The following is a 15800-nucleotide window of genomic DNA, read 5'->3' as shown; positions in this document are numbered from 1 at the left end:
TTGGGCAGGGAGGCCTCTGCCCTGGAGAGGAAGATGAACCACCTGCTTTCAAGAAGCTCACAGCGTACAGATCTCAGGAAACTCCCTTCTTGCCCAGGGCCTTTTGCCTGAGGGTGGCTGTGAGGTGCTGTACAGCCCGGTTAGAGGCAGTGGGACCAAGATCTCTGTTACCACGCCCCGCCCTTTCCTTCTAAAATAATCAGTCATGCAGAGTGCGATCCAGTTCATACACCCTATCCCACTGGATCCTCACGATTTTGTGAGCTGCGGGTGGGGCCAGCTAGGGCTGTGTGTATCGTTCCCATTCTACCGATGCGGCAAGCCGAGGCTGAGAGGCAGCATGGGACTCGCACAGGGCCACCCGGCCCCTGCGCGCAGGCCCGGACGTCTCGGCCTCTCTGGCGGATCGGCTAACATGGCCCACCTCTCAGCCCCTCCAGGCCCCGCGCCGCCGCCCGGGCCGTGACCTCGCCGCCCGCGGCCACGGCCATGGCTCAGGAGAACGCAGCCTTCTCGCCGGGCACGGAGGAGCCGCCGCGGCGCCGCGGCCGCCAGCGCTACGTGGAAAAGGACGGGCGCTGCAACGTGCAGCAGGGCAACGTGCGCGAGACGTACCGCTACCTGACCGACCTGTTCACCACGCTCGTGGACCTGCAGTGGCGCCTGAGCCTGCTCTTCTTCGTGCTGGCCTACGCGCTCACCTGGCTCTTCTTCGGCGCCATCTGGTGGCTGATAGCCTACGGCCGCGGCGACCTGGAGCACCTGGAGGACACGGCGTGGACCCCGTGCGTCAACAACCTCAACGGCTTCGTGGCCGCCTTTCTCTTCTCCATCGAGACGGAGACCACCATCGGCTACGGGCACCGCGTCATCACCGACCAGTGCCCCGAGGGCATCGTGCTGCTGCTGCTGCAGGCCATCCTGGGCTCCATGGTGAACGCCTTCATGGTGGGCTGCATGTTCGTCAAGATCTCGCAGCCCAACAAGCGCGCCGCCACGCTCGTCTTCTCCTCGCACGCCGTGGTGTCGCTGCGCGACGGGCGCCTCTGCCTCATGTTCCGGGTGGGCGACCTGCGATCTTCGCACATCGTTGAGGCCTCCATCCGCGCCAAGCTCATCCGCTCGCGCCAGACGCTGGAGGGCGAGTTCATCCCGTTGCACCAGACCGACCTCAGCGTGGGCTTCGACACGGGCGACGACCGCCTCTTCCTCGTCTCGCCTCTCGTCATCAGCCACGAGATCGACGCCGCCAGTCCCTTCTGGGAGGCGTCGCGCCGCGCCCTCGAGAGGGACGACTTCGAGATCGTGGTCATCCTCGAGGGCATGGTGGAAGCCACGGGTGCGGGCGGCCCTGAGGAGGAGGAGCAGGGGAGGGGAGCGGGTGGGCAGGGAACTGGACCTAGAGGAGCCAGGGCCGACGAAGCAGGGGGCGAGGAGGGATGGGGGAACTGGTAGAGAATGGATGGAGAGGCTGGTAGAGGATGAGAGAGGCTGAGGTGAGATTCGGGATCTGGGTTAGGAGAAGTGTGTGAACAGAGTGATCCCCCAGAGAGCCGAGAAAAGGCAGGAATCCTCTGAAGCAGCCCTGGCCGGGGCCCTGGCTGAGAAGTGCAAATAGGGGAGAGTAATGACAGTAGCCAACCCAGTGCTTACTCCCTGCCCTCCACGTTTCCAAAGCACTTTACCCCTCTGAGCTCATTTAATCCAAATCCCATGAAGGACCCTGCTGAGGTTATTTCTCATGTTTGTGCTCATTTTTCAGGGAGCAGAATGCCCCAGTGAGAAGTTAAGTTGTCCACAGTTATAGGCTAAATAAGCAGTGGACACGGGCAGTCTGGCTTCAGTGTTCAGGGTGCAGAGTAGGAGGGAAGGTTAAGGTTTGCAATCTTTCTCAATACTGAGAGGTCCAGGCTTCTGGAATTTGATGGTGAAGGTTTTCCATGACCTGTTTTTCCTACCCTGGACCTTAAGGAGAGGTTGATAGCTGCTCGCAGCTCTACCTGGGTTTCCCAATCCATCAAAAGGCTCAGTCTCCACTGACAAAGGAAACAGATGACCTGAAGATTTCGAGCCCCTTTCCAGAAGGAATTGGCAATGTACCTGTAATGTCAGAACTTCCAACTCAGGCCTCCACAGTGAAAGGTTTGGGAGCAGGTAGGACAAGACCAGTGTAGCAGGACCAGCAGATGAGTCCTTTGATACTTGAGATCCAAAAGAGGGAGAGGGTACTTCCCTGGCAGTCCAGCAGTTGAGACTCTGAGCTGCCAGTGCAGGAGGTGGGGCTGGATCCCTGGTCTGGGGACTAAGATCCTGTATGCTTTGGTGGGGCCCAAAACATTTTTTTTTAATGGGGATAGAAATGGGAGAAGCTTGCAGGTGGATAACCCAAGGCCCATCAGGTGGCCCTGTGGCTGCTGCCTGTGTCCCCTGCTGGCTTATCCTAAGTTGGGGCCAGCAAGCACGCTCCACTCCGACCCTGTACCACTGTCTGCCCCAGTCTTCCTCACTCCTTTCCCCACACCGCACCCCGTTCCTTTCCCTTCCCCACTCACCCTGTTTCCTTTCCTCTCATCTCACCAGCTGGCACTCTTGCTGGTACGTGGGCGATCCCTGCCCAACCCTCTTCTCAGGTACCGCCAGCCCCTCACCCTCTTCCTTGAACCCCCTCTCTCCAGGGTCACTTTTGCTTCTTCTTCCCCTCCTCTCCTGGACATTTCCTATGCCAGCCAAAGGAACAGAGAATACCAATGTCCCCACACTGGCTCAAGGCAGGGCTTTCAGTGTTAAGAGCCAGTCTCTGCTCAGCTAGTGTTCACTCTTCTGTTCCCCTTTGTTCGAAGGTAGATATGAGCTGAGGGGGATGTGAGAGACCCCAAGTAGAAGAGAAGCATTTGCCGCAGTGGCTGTGGCCACCCCACAGGGAAAACAGGACACACGGTCATGGCAAGGAGTACGGGGGAGGGTGAGGTGAAGGAGAGAGGGAGGGGAGCTTGTCGGATTTTTCTAGAGAGACAAAGTTGGAAAGGATGGTAATATTTTGGGTGAGAGAGTCAGTATCCAAAATGCTTCTGAAAAGCAAGTATAATGAGCCAAAAACCCAACAAGATGACATTTAAAAGGAATAAATATAAAGTTCTAGATTTAGGCTTAAAAAAAATCACTTATGTAAGCACAGCATGGAAGAGCTCTGGTGAAAAAAGAACTGGGGGTTTTAGTTGGCCACAGGCAATGTGATACAGCTTCCCAAAATGTTTATATAATGTAATCTTGGGCCTATTAGCTAAAGAATCATGGGCAGAAGGAGAGGCAGTGAGCCCTCTCTTATGCGTGCATCAGGCCATGGTTGAAGTATTTGTCACATTCAAAGTGCTTAAAGCATCCTCCTTGGCCGTTCTGGGTTGCAGTCAAGAAAGTAAAAATTTTGGAAGCCAGGTCATAGGAATGGTGAAGGGAGACAGATATTCAGTCTGAAAGAGAGAAGACATGATGAAACCTGAGACTCCTGCTTCCGGTTACTTGAAGGGGTGTCATAAAGCAGAGGAATGAGACTAAGGGAAGCAGATTTGGGCTCTGTGTAAAGAACAACTCAAATATTAGAGCTATCACGCAAAAGAAGGGATTCCTTGTGAGGTGGTGAGGTCTTAATCCTAGGAGGTAATCAAGTGCAAGCTAAATGCACATTATTGGGAATGCTCCAGTGGGGTACCCTGTATAGAGGGGCAAGTTAGACTAGATGATCTCCAAGGTCATTCTCAAAGTTAAGCTTCTCTGATTGGCATCTCCAATGGAGGGGAAGGGAGAGGGAGAATGTGGGCCAGAGATGAAGAGTTGGAGTAAATGGAGGGGAGGAGGGGTACAAGAATTGGGAAGGAAGAGAAAGTAGACTGGACCAAAGGGGGTTGCGGGCCCTTGAAGAGGGCTACAGGGAAGAGTTTTAGGAATAGGATTGTGGAATGACACAGGAGAGGTAAGGCTGGGGCTGGGATCCCCTTGACCTATGCCCCTCCCCCCAGGAATGACATGCCAAGCTCGGAGCTCCTACCTGGTGGATGAGGTGCTATGGGGCCACCGCTTCACCTCAGTGCTGACCCTGGAGGATGGCTTCTACGAAGTAGACTACGCCAGCTTCCACGAGACCTTTGAGGTGCCCACACCTTCATGCAGCGCCCGGGAGCTGGCTGAGGCCGCGGCCCGACTGGATGCCCATCTCTACTGGTCCATCCCCAGCCGGCTGGACGAGAAGGTGGAGGAGGAGGGGGCTGGAGAGGGGGCTGGAGAGGAGGCGGGAGAGGAGGCAGGAGAGGGGGCCGGCGAAGGGGCTGGGGTTGACAAAGAGCAGAATGGCTGCCTGCCACCCCCAGAGAGTGAGTCCAAGGTATGACCAAATTCCTCCAGACCCCTGTGGCAGGGCCAGACACAGGTACCTGGGGAGCTGAATATCATAGGTGGAGAAGGAGTCCGGCAAGGTCCCTATGAATGCACCAAAGCTGGAGACCCCCCTCAGAATCTCAGGTCTGGGATCCAACTTGGACAGGAGAGATCCTGATTTCAGGAGAATGGAGGGTGGGGATGGGTGAACTTACCCAGCCTGTCTGTGACCTTCCTGTCTGTTCATGGGTGGATGCGTGGACAGAAGGATGGACCTGTGTGAGCCGGATGAGAAGATGGAAGCAGAGAGAGACAGTCAGTAGATAGATAAATGGGCTGACAGGCTGGTGGAGCGCTCAGGGCTGCCGCTAACTCACAGAGCATCTTTGTGCAAATTCTAAAAAGGCACCCTTTTCCTCTAGACTGACACCACCCTAAACCAGGGTGCACGGTTTGGGGAGCAGATGTGGGCTGCATTTTAGTCCCCTCTCTTCTCCTCAGCCAGCCTCCCCAAGTCTGGCGCATCTGTCTCACTGGACGCAGCAGCCCGAGCTGGCCCAGGGCAGAGAAAGCTGGAAGGGGACAGACAGAGAGGGAGAGGCTGTCCTCCTGCCTTCACCCCCACCACCGTGACAGGCTGGGGGCAGGCTGAGAGGCTGCGGGGGCAGCTCAGTAGGGTGTGAAGGATCTCGTCCACGATGCAGGGAAGCCAACTGTAGGGGAGATGCCAGAGCTGGGGCCCTAGGGCCCTGGGGCTGGGGCTGGGCCTGGGCAAGGCAAGCCGGGGATGACCATCTTCTAACAGCGGAGGGAGACCTCAGAAGTGCTACTGCAGAGGTGGGAGGGGAGAGCAGGGTTGTGAAGAGAAGAACCAGGGGAGACATGAAGCTCATGAGTTCACTAGAGCTGGGACACAGGGCCCTCGGGAAACAAGACTCAGTCTTGGGGTACAGTGAGAGGGAGTCATTCACATGGCTCACTGGGTGCCAGCTGAGTCCGGAGCACTGACCCGGGCATGTGTGGGGAGGATGGCCAGAGATCCGATTCCTATTCCGGAAATACAGCACGTGCACGTGGGAAAGACAGGGACATATGCCTTTGGCAACTGTTTCAAACCAAGAACCTGGGCAATCTCTCTGAGTAGGGGTGGGAGGGCTTGGTGATCAGAAAGTCGAGGGCTGAGTCAGACCTAGAGAGTGACCTGAGCCAGCAGTTGTGAACTGGGGTGGGCATCAGGGTCAACCTGGAGGCCTCGGGGACACAGATGGTTGAACCGCACTCCCAGAGTTTTGGACACAGTAGGTCTGGGGCAGAGACTAAAACTGCATTTCTAACGCGTCAGGTCCTGATGCCGGAACAGGGACCATGCTTTGAGAAGCCCTCCCCTAAGCAGACTGGGGGTTCTCTCAGGAAATGGGCATCAAGCTGAGGAGTCGCTGAGGATCCTTGGGAAGGAAACTGAAATATAACGGGTGGCAAATTGTGGTGGGGGGAAAGGGGACCAGGAAACCCAGGCTGAAGAGTTTAACTCTGGACCCAGGGACTCACCCGTCAGTGAAAATATGGCAGCGACAAACTAGAGATGGGGTTTGGTGAAGATGAGTAGGCATAATAGATAAAGCAAAGCAGCTGGGAGGGCTTCAAGGGGTGTCCTGGGGAGGCAATGGGAGCTGGAGGAGGAAGGGCATCAGTGACAGAGGATGGAATCCCACGTGGGACTTGAGGTAGGCTTAAACGTGGGAGAAGGTGTGAGAGAGAAGTGAGAGTCCAAATATCCAGATGTTGCTGTGGCCTGCCGTTTGCCCAACTGGGACAGGAGCCCCTGGAGACATGTTCCCATGCCACGTGCATCCCCTTCCTGGCCTCATCCCAGTCACCAGTGAGGCCCTCCATCCCAGGATGATGCAGGGAGAGCAACAGCGAGTGAAGAAGGGGCAGAGACGGGAGGACCTGTGGCTGGGAGAGACGTGTGCACACGCGTAAGCGCACCATCCCCAGCAGTGACCTCCAGCCCTTGGCCCTGGCTACATCCCACTCCTGAACTTTTAATAGAAGTCTGAACTCCTTGGTGGGGAGCACCCCACGGTGCTGCATTCCAGGCTGCGAAGCTGGGGTCCTATGAGACGCTGTACCTCCTGGAAGCAGGAAGGAGCCATGCTAGCTCAGGACGTCTTTGCCGCAGATCAGGGTCACCTGGGCCACCATCAGTCAAAGATGAGGTCCCTGCACCCTGGCATCAGTTGTTCACAAAAAAAACAAATGTTGGGGGGTGGAATGGGGTGTGCTTTTGGTTCAATTTGCTGAGACAGCTGGAGCCCGAATAGACGGGAGGGGACTGTTGGTGCCTACACTTGCTCCCGTGGGAGTTCACCCACTAAAAATGAACCCACTGCAGAGAACTGAGGCTGGATGGGAGGCCTGAGACCCTGCCGCCCCTCTCCTCATGCTCAGCCACCTCTCAGGGCCCCGCTGTGTGCGGCTCAGGGAGTCTGGAGACCCGGGTTCAAGTCCTGACTCTGTCACTACTTAGTTCTATGACTCTGGGCAAGTCGCGTCACTTCTCTGGGCTTCGGTTGCCCCATCTGTAAAAACAACACTTGGCAAACTGGTAATGCTCAATAAATGTCTAAATCACTGAGTTGAAAGAGATCAGAGAATCCTTAGGCACAGACAAATTCTGGGAGCCCCAAGGGCGCGGGAGGGGATGGGGTGGCAGCCAGGAGGAGCAGGGGGTTTGTAGGGGCTCCTCTGAGTGCCGTCCTCCTGCCACCCAGGCGGCTGTGTTCTGGGGCTTCCATTCTGCTGCTGTCAGACCGAATAATGAAGATCAGGAGGGAAAGGCTGAGGCCCCAGGGCCTGGGGAGAGGAGTCAGGTCCAAGATTAGCCTGATCAAGAGACTGAGATTGTAGAGTAGCATGGGAACTCAGAAAGGGGGGCACTAGGCCCTGGAAGCTCCTACCCCGCAACCTGGGAGAAGTCTGAGGCAAGGCTGTGCTCAGCTGGAACTCACCCGCCTTCCTCCCTTCCCTCCCCAAGCAAGAATCCCAACAGGAATCGGCTCTGCACTGACAGCTCGGACAGCAGATGGGACCCAGGTGTCCCCTCCTGGGGTGGGCGGCATGGCCCACGGAGGCCAGATGGTGTTTGTAGGGGGAAGAGCAGCCCGGGTTGTCCAGAAGAGGCTGTCAGCCCCCAGCAGCCTCCCTGCCACCCGCCCCAGCCCCCATGGCAGGGAAGACACAGCCAGCCCGGATTTTATAAAACAAGTTTATTCACATTTTAGAAAAACTAATTCTAGGACAGGGAACTGCCTCCCTTTGGGCTGGGTATGAGATCATGAAGAGAAGGCCAGAGGGATGAGCTTGGGAAGGAAGGCGTGGGGGGTGGGGGGCCATGTCCCCAGCTCTGGCTGGGAGTCAGTCAAATAAATTAAAGGAAGGGCAGGCAGAGGGAGAGGGTATTCAGACACCAGAGGCAGGCTTGCAGCTGGGCTGGAAGACAGTCACACCTGCAAGAACAGGAGAGCACACGGCGAGGGGGCTAGGGAGAGCGTGACTCCCTCCTGGCCCTTGCCAGGGTCCCGCAGAGCTGCGAGTTGCTGGGTAGGGCCAGGAAGGGAGCCATTCATCTTGGGACTGGGGAAGGCAGGGCTGGGGGTTCTCACCCCTCACCTGGGGTACGAGGAATCACCGTTTCCGCAGCCTTTTCATGAAACAGCAGGTGATGGAGCCGAGGATGGTGGCTCCGATGACTAGAGCAACCCCCGCGCCCACCAGCAGGGGCACAAACAGAGTGTCCAGGGCTGGGCGAGAGAGGATGGCTCTGTTCAGCCTGGGGTGTCCCTGCTCTCTACCCACAGTCCCAACCATTTGCCAGCACCTTCTGTCAAGCTGTCCACACCACCTTCTCCCACACACACAGTCTTCTGCCGGCTCCCTGCCCTCTGCACTCAAGCCAGTACCCACCACCAGGACACTGGAGCAGCTGGGTGGCGAACAGCCAAAAGCTGGACTTTTGGAGGAGAAAGAGGGACCAGAGGGACAGCTAGTGGGAGGATCAGAGGCAAAGGAGAGAACAAGAGCGGGGGATGGGGGGAGGCCTGAGCAAGGAGGACAGGGCGGGCGTAACTCACCATGCGTGTATGGGTAGACTGTGACAGGCCCTGAGCGGGCACTGCCCGCCTGGTACCAGCTGTAGTCAGCGTGCTGCACCCAGGCGCTGGGGGCGCAGTGGTACACGCCTTCGTCCTCAGGCCCCAAGCCGTGCAGTCTCAGCCGATGGCTTCGGGGCCCCACCAGCTCCACGCTGACAGGGCCTCCTCCAGGCCGGACTCCCAGCTCCGCCACACCGTCCTGGCCCACCCCACCCACCAGTTGGGCAGGGGCAGAGCTCAGCTCCCCCTCCTCCGGCCGCTCCACCCACCAGCTGGCAGCGAGCCGCAGCCCAGGGGGGCCGCCCCGCACGGAGATGTTGCAGAGCAGGGAGGCAGTCTCCCCGCGGTACACTGCGCCTCCCGCTAGCCAGGCCACGGCCTCCAGCACCACACCTGCACAACGAAAGTCAGAGGTGAAAGGTCAGGGCACATGGGGTTAGGTCCACTGTCCAAGCGATCCCCCAGAAATTCAGTGTTCCCACAATCTTGAAGAGGAGTGTGAGGCTGAGACATGGAGGCAGCTGATAGGGAGAGAGGCTCAGAAACGGAAGGGAAAGGTTCTACAGACCCCGAATCCTGTCCAGGGTCCAGCCTGCCCCGCTCACCTTCTTCTCGGACGTGCACAGGGAGGGGCCGGGAGCGAGCACTGGCGGCTTCGCGAAGCCGGGCCCCAGACCCTCGGACATAGGCCTTGGCTAGGCAGCGGTAGGTGCCCGCATCCCCAGGCCGGGCAGCCTCCAGCCGTAGCCGGTAGGTTCGGGAGGCCACCTTCTCCATGGCAATGTGCCGGCCCTCGTAGCCAGGGCCCAGGCTGCCCACTCCCTCCGTGTCCAACTGGGCCACCAGGCGGCCGGGCCCAGGTGCCCCTGCGGGTGCCATCTCCCAGCCCACGGAGTACGCGGCATGACGGCCTGGTGGGGGCAGGGCCCCCGACACATTGCACAGCAGCTCCAAGGGCTCCCCTGGGCCGACCCGACGCTCACCAGGCCCCACTGTCACTGCCAGCTGGCTGGCTGAAACACAGGCGGGGGAGGGGTGTCAAGGAGCCAGGAGAGGGCACGGAGCACCTGTCCTCTCTTGACCACAGGCAACTGCCCCCCATCTCCCCCACCCTGGGGCCGGCTCTCACCCTCAGCCGCGGCCCTCCCATCTCCACACCTGTTTCTGAGCAGAGAAAACCCATCACAGGTACAGATGCTAGTGGGAAGCAATGCTAACGAGACTGCTCACTCGAGGGAACGGGGGCTCCCAGGTCTCGGACCATGGTCCTCTAGTGTCCCTGAGATACTCTGGCTCCCAGCTGGCACTGGGGGACCCCGGGCACTCACACAGTGTCTGAACATCCACGTGCGCCAACACAGCCCTCTTCTCTGCGATCTGGGCCCAGCTGCCATCCGGATCCTGGATCCACTCGGTGGCAGTGCAGTGGTAGGTGCCTGCATCGTCCGCCTGGGCACCGCCCAGCACCATGCGGTACCGCTCGGGCCCCTCCTTGCCCAGCCGCAGCTCCCCGGCTGCCAGTCGCGCGGCATAGGGAGCTCCAGCGTCCACTGCCAGGTCGGGCCGGAGCCCCACCACTTCCTGCAGAGTCGCTCGCCCCACAGGCGCCTCGGGCACGGCTCGCCCAAAGGACACGGCCAGGTGTGTGTGCTTCTGCGTGCTCGTCCTCGCCAGGCAGCCCAGTGCCAGCTCCTGCCCCTCGTGCACTGTGAGGCGAGGGGGTGAAGTCGGGGCCTGGCGGCCTCGGGGCCCCGGAGGGCTAGCAGACACCTGCAGCGTGTCTGGAAGAACTAGAGAGAGCAGGTGGAGTGAGGGGGCGCTGTTGACCTGTGTGAGCTGTTTTCCACCTACAACTTATTTCCCTAAATAGACTGTGAGATCCTAGGAGGCAAAGACTTCGTGTTGTATCATTCCTTCTGTAACCCAGTGGTGCCAAGCACAGTGCTGGGCACACAGCAGGCACTCAATAAATACTTGCTGAGTTTCATAGAATCAGCTCATCGCCTACTCACCCTTATGTTTGAGAGTGACTCCTGTTTGAAATACTCAGCAAAGTGGCTCTGTCTTCCTTCCCGGAAGACAAAGAAACTTAAGAGAGCAAGAATGTCACGTGGTCTCCCTCCTCCTACCCTGCCTCTACTTTTCCCACTCCTCCCCCAGATCTGGATCCTGAAATCTCCAGGAATGGAGTCTGTTCACCCTATGGGGCTCCCCTACCCTCCAGGCAATGGAAAGCTTTAGGACACTTCCCCTTCTCCCAGAAAGCCGCTTGGTAGAGTAAGAGCTGTGCTGTGCTTAGTCACTCAGCTGTGTCTAACCCTGTGTGACCCCATGGACTGTAGCCCGCCAGGCTCCTCTGTCCATGAGGATTCTCCAGGCAAGAAGACTGGAGTCAGTTGCCATGCTCTCCTCAATAAGAGCTGTTGCCTGGAATGAAGAGTTCTGGGTTAGAGTCCCAGACCAGTAACTAATTTGCACAAAGTCAAATTAGGGGACCTCCTTGGACCTCAAGTCCCTCTTGAGTTGCTGGCCGGCCCTGACTTCCTGCCTTTTGGGAGAGAGCGGCCCCACCCCTCTCAGGGCCCAGTACCTCTCAGTTCCACTTTGCCGCTGTAGCTGCCCAGGTAGCGGGCATCAGTGGAGGGTGTGTAGCATTCGTAAATGCCAGCATCCTGGGCCTGCAGGCGGGAGATCCTGAGCACCGCGGCATCGCCCTGCAGACGCTGCACCTGGACCTCACCGGCGGCCACTCGGGGCCCAAAGATGGCGTAGGAGAACCGGGCGTCCCTGGTGCTGATGATGCCCAGGGCGGCCTCTGGGGCCTCGGGCCTGTACAGGAACCACTCGAAGTCCTGCTGGGCAGAGCCCTCATAGCCACTGACATTGCAGGAGATGGAGATGGCAGTGCCAGCCACACGGTACAGGGGCCCCTGAGGGACCAGCACTTCCCGGGCACAGCACCCAATTCCTACAGGGAAGGAAGGAGTTAGGCACGCCTGGGTCCTCACTGCATCCCCCCAGCACCTGCATCATCCTTGCTGCCTGCTTGTGAAAGGAAAGGAAACCTGAGCACACTTGGTGTACAGCTTGGGCCCCATTCTGAGAACCAGGAAAGGATACTGGAAGGCAAGACACCTGGGTCTCAAGGAGGTGGTGGGAGAGAGCCCGGTTAGCCTCAGAACCCAGAATCATCCCTGTTCCTGGCAGGCCAGAAGCAGAGCAGCCAAGTGCAGGAAGGAGTGTATCTGCTTTCTGATTTAACCTTTCCTTGATTCCAGCCGTACCCTCCCCTTGTTACCCCACTCTCCTGTCTGCAGACCAGGTGAGCCTTCTAGCTAAGGGATCCTGAGACCACATGTCCCCCTCCTTTGTTTAAAAGGAGCTGGAAAAACTTTGATCAGAAGGGCTGGTTGGCCCAGCTGTGTCACCTGGGCCAGGGGACTCCAGACAATGGAGCCACTGGCCTGGGCAGGAGAGGGTACAGGCCCAGTCAGTTCTCACCACAGCATCCCTCCCCGGTCTCCAGCTGTGTCATGAGCTCAGTGCTTCTCCGCCCCCTGGGGCTGCCGAGGCAGCTGAGGCTCACGGGGCAAGAACCAGCCTCTGCCCTGGGCTCTGGAGGCAGAGGCTCCCCTCCCCCACCAGTGCCTGCCAACCTTCCCCAAGGCCCAGCTGACACACAGTCCTCCCCCCACCCCACCCCACCACTCCCTAAACAAAAGCCTTAATTTGCATATAGTGTGCATTCATTTACATACTGCTCCCTTTCTGTAGGGAGGCTGTAACCACCACCACCCGGCCCCCCACCCGCCCTCACAGTTGTCCCCTCCCATCTCTCTCTCCTCAGAGAGGCCAAAACTCTTCTTCACCCCACGCTCACCCCTAGCCTGCCCTCAAAGGGTAGCCTTGTGGCCTTGGAGGGCTCAGCTTCTTCTTCTGTCTTTCCACAGCCCCAAATCACAGAATCTCAGGACACAAGGAGGGCTGGGTCAACTCTCTACCTCCATCTTACAGATGAGAAAGGTAAGGTACGAGAAGTAGAATGTCTTGGCCAAGTTCCTACTCTCCTTGGCTGGCCTCCCCATGCCCCTGTAGAGGGACAAAGGCAGGGAGGTAAATGGGGACATACAGGGGAGGCCTGAGGGCAATGGCCTCACCAAGCAGAGCATCACTCCAGGGACAGACCCCAACCTTTCTGCAGGGGCAGGAGGAAAACACCTAGTCTGTGGTCAGACTGTCCTCTGGAAGCCCTCCCCATAACTCTGTCTTCTCCCTGCGGCTGAGTCATGGGGAGACCTCATGGTCACCCGGTTAGAGCACAGGCTGGAAGTCCAGAAGCCGAGTTCCAGCCCCATGCCCATCCCCAGCTGTACTGTGTGGACTAGCCCCGTCCACGCTACACTGGAGGAGAGCTAGGAGCTTCTTCCACTTTAACAGGGAGAGAGCCTGTGACTCAGAAGGGCCTTGCCCCAGGGCGTTTCATAATCAGCGTGTTGGAGCCGACACCTTCACTGGCCTCAGGGCAGACTCTGCTTAGGAAGGCCCCCTCCCATCTTCCTGGCTCCACAACTGCTGATGCTTGGAGATCCCAATGGGAAAGTCACCCTCACCGCCTTGGGAAACCAGCTGCCAGGCAGCTTTCTCCACAGCCAGGCCCCCTTCTCTGGGTTAGCAGAAAAAGAAAGGAGAGCAAAGAGACCTGCTTCAGGTCTCTGGTGTGGGTTCAAATCCAAGCCCCAACACTCACTCAATGTGTTCTCTGGGGCAAGTTATTTCATTTTCCTCACCTTTAAAGTGAGAGTAAGTGCCCACATCCAGGGCACTCAGATCCCACACACTCTCTTATCTTTCTGCGCCACACTTACCCTGGGCTCCTCTCTGCGCCACGCTGCCCACTGGGGAAAAGAGGCCCAGTGCTAGGTAACCAGGGCCCACAGCTCCCTGCTCTGTATGGCCCTGCCTAGGGCCCCAAGGAGAGGACTCATTCTAGTCCCACAGGGCCCCGGGGACCTATGCAGTACAGGGAGGCCGCTTGGCTCTGAGATGGAGCGCTGGTCTAGAAACAGGCTGCTGGGGCTACGTCAGCCTCTGCCTTAACTATGACAGCTCCGAATCCGGGCACCAAAGCCACCCCCTCGCCGCCCTGTGCTCTGATTTCGAGGGTTGCAGTCTCCTGAGTCTGTGTAGGCAGTCACCATCCGATCCTCCTCCCCAGGCCAGCCCTACAGGGAGCCCTCCAGTTCACACCCAGAACATTTCCACTGTCACTGCCCTCATGCAGCCATGCAGCAGTGGTCCAGACAGCCCAGCCTCAACACCCACCGCAACAGACACGGGGTGCTTGGGGATCTCAGCATCAGTCTCCAGGAAGCCCGGTTTCTCCTGAGGCAGGGAGGCTGGGACTAAGGGGGTGTGACAGCTGGTGGGAGGCTACAGAAACAAGTGCTATCTGAGAGACCCGGCCCAGGATGAGGCTGACGCGTCAGATAATGAAGTTGGAGAGGGGGGTGCAATTAGGGGAGACTTACTTCAAAAGATCGTGGGGCAGAACGGGCCCCTGGGCCTCCAGCCAACTCGGGCGATTATGAAGATGGCCAGGCACTGCCCACGCAGGGCGAGTACCTAAGGCCGGGCCTGAAGCTGAGTGTGAGGCAGACAGGAATCGCAGCGCCCCCCGACCTGAGTGTGCCAGCAGGGAAGCGGGACCCGGCCCCCGGAGGCCTGGTCCCCAGGGACCGCACTTTGGTGGGTCCTCACTGTGTCCCAGCCTAGGGCCTAGAACCGGGGTGCCTCATCCCAACCCCAAGACTGGCTAGGCCGGCGGCCACAGAGGGCAGCTGGACGCCAGGCCCGGGAAGGCTGGAGGCGCCGCTGAGGGAGAAGGGGCTACCAGGGGCTCCGAAATGCTGGGGAGACGACAGGGCTGAACAACAGATAGCAGGCACCTGCCGGGCGGGGCTGGGAACCGGGGCGGGGGGGCCGGGCTTACCCAGCATTAACAGCAGCAGCGGCGGCGGCGGCAACTTGGGACCGAGGGCGCCCATCCTGCACAGCTGGCTCTAGGAAGGCTCTGGGGGGCGGCGCGGGCTCTGGGTGACCAGGGGTTCGGGGGGCGCATGCCCGGGTGGGGGTCACGAAGCGGAGCTGCGAGGCGTGGGTGCGCAGAGCGGAGCTGAGCTAAGCCGGAGCTGCCAAGTCCCCGCCCTCTTCCCTCCTCCCTCTTCCCTCCTCCTCGCCACCTCCTACTGCTTTCCCTCCCGCCTAGGCTACTAGGAAGACCGTTCCCGCCCCGCCTGGCCCCGACCCCTCCCAGCCTTGCCCAGGCCCCGCCCCGGCCCTAGGCTGCTGGCCCCAGTCTGGCCCCGCCCTGGTGCCCAACTCCGCCCCAGCCCCTTCCGACCCTGGCCCTGCTCAGATCCCCGGGTTTGTCCCGACAGGGTCCTGGACCTTGGCCCCGGCTCCGCCTGCCCCAGTCTCCGCCCCGACCTCAGCCCAGGCCCAGCCCGAGGGCGGCTCGGGTACTCGGCTCCGCCCAGACCCCGGCCCAGGCCCGCCCCCCTCAGCCCTAGCTCCGCCCCGACCCCAGTCCGCGGGCGGGAGGCACAGGAGCTTGGCCAAGTCCCTACAAGCTCCGCAGAGTGCACAGGTGCCCTGCACCGTCTTGCTTTTCTCTGAGAGTTAGATGCTAGGGCCCTGGGATGGGCGAAGTGACTGTGCCTTCGCGTTTAGAACCTGGCTATTTGCTCTGGACCTCTAGTTCTCGCCGCAAATCCTGCTGAAACGGGAAAGGGCGGGATCTAGACGTTGCGGAACTAGGAGGATCTGAACTGAAGGGCACTACCGGCTCCACGGGGTCACTGAAGACCTGTTTGCCACCCCCTGGGGGCAGAACAAGAGGAAGAGAGTTAGGAGGCTGGGCCGTCGGTGCCGTCACTTCCTGGCTGGCAATCCTGGTCAAGTTGCTTAATTTTAACATCCCTCCACTTTTCTTGTTGGCAAATTGAAATGAATGATATCCACCCCAAAGGATTTTTGTGACAACTGAGATAATGTACAGAAGGTGTCTGGCACAGAATACACTAAATACGAGATGCTGCTGCTGCTGCTAAGGCACTGCAGTCGTGTCCGACTCTGTGCGACCCCATGGATGGCAGCCCACCAGGCTCCCCCGTCCCTGGGATTCTGCAGGGAAGAACACTGAAGTGGGTTGCCATTTCCTTCTCCTCTGAAAATGAAAAGTGAAAGTAAAGTCGCTCAGTCATATCTGACTCTTCATGA

The 15800-nt window shown here is 59.1% G+C and overlaps 2 protein-coding genes across 4 annotated transcripts; one reads left to right on the top strand and one right to left on the bottom strand.

Annotated features, from left to right (window-relative positions):
- The first annotated feature begins 488 nt into the window (after positions 1-488).
- KCNJ9 (potassium inwardly rectifying channel subfamily J member 9) lies at positions 489-4381 on the top strand. The gene is made up of 2 exons (XM_055583876.1): positions 489-1339; positions 4014-4381. Exons 1-2 carry the CDS (start codon positions 490-492, stop codon positions 4379-4381), a joined length of 1218 nt encoding a protein of 405 aa, XP_055439851.1. The 5' UTR covers position 489.
- A 3243-nt stretch (positions 4382-7624) lies between these two features.
- IGSF8 (immunoglobulin superfamily member 8) lies at positions 7625-14723 on the bottom strand. 3 transcript variants are annotated; one of them, XM_055583875.1, is made up of 7 exons: positions 14512-14723; positions 11113-11490; positions 9851-10312; positions 9128-9535; positions 8502-8915; positions 8041-8171; positions 7625-7909 (listed from the first exon to the last, which is right to left on the bottom strand). In XM_055583875.1, the coding sequence occupies exons 1-6, from the start codon at positions 14564-14566 to the stop codon at positions 8056-8058; spliced, it is 1833 nt and encodes a 610-aa protein (XP_055439850.1). In that variant the 5' UTR covers positions 14567-14723; the 3' UTR covers positions 7625-7909; positions 8041-8055. The 3 variants fall into 3 exon arrangements, with proteins under 3 accessions (XP_055439850.1, XP_055439849.1, XP_055439848.1); XM_055583874.1 differs by having other exon boundaries at positions 7625-7877; positions 14512-14721; XM_055583873.1 differs by having other exon boundaries at positions 7625-8171; positions 14512-14722.
- Positions 14724-15800: the final 1077 nt, after the last annotated feature.

This window comes from Bubalus kerabau, chromosome 6 (assembly GCF_029407905.1).
Source record: "Bubalus kerabau isolate K-KA32 ecotype Philippines breed swamp buffalo chromosome 6, PCC_UOA_SB_1v2, whole genome shotgun sequence".
NCBI lineage: Eukaryota > Metazoa > Chordata > Mammalia > Artiodactyla > Bovidae > Bubalus > Bubalus kerabau.
The sequence above is the reverse complement of the archived record's forward strand: the minus strand, read 5'-3'. Positions and strand labels throughout refer to the sequence as shown.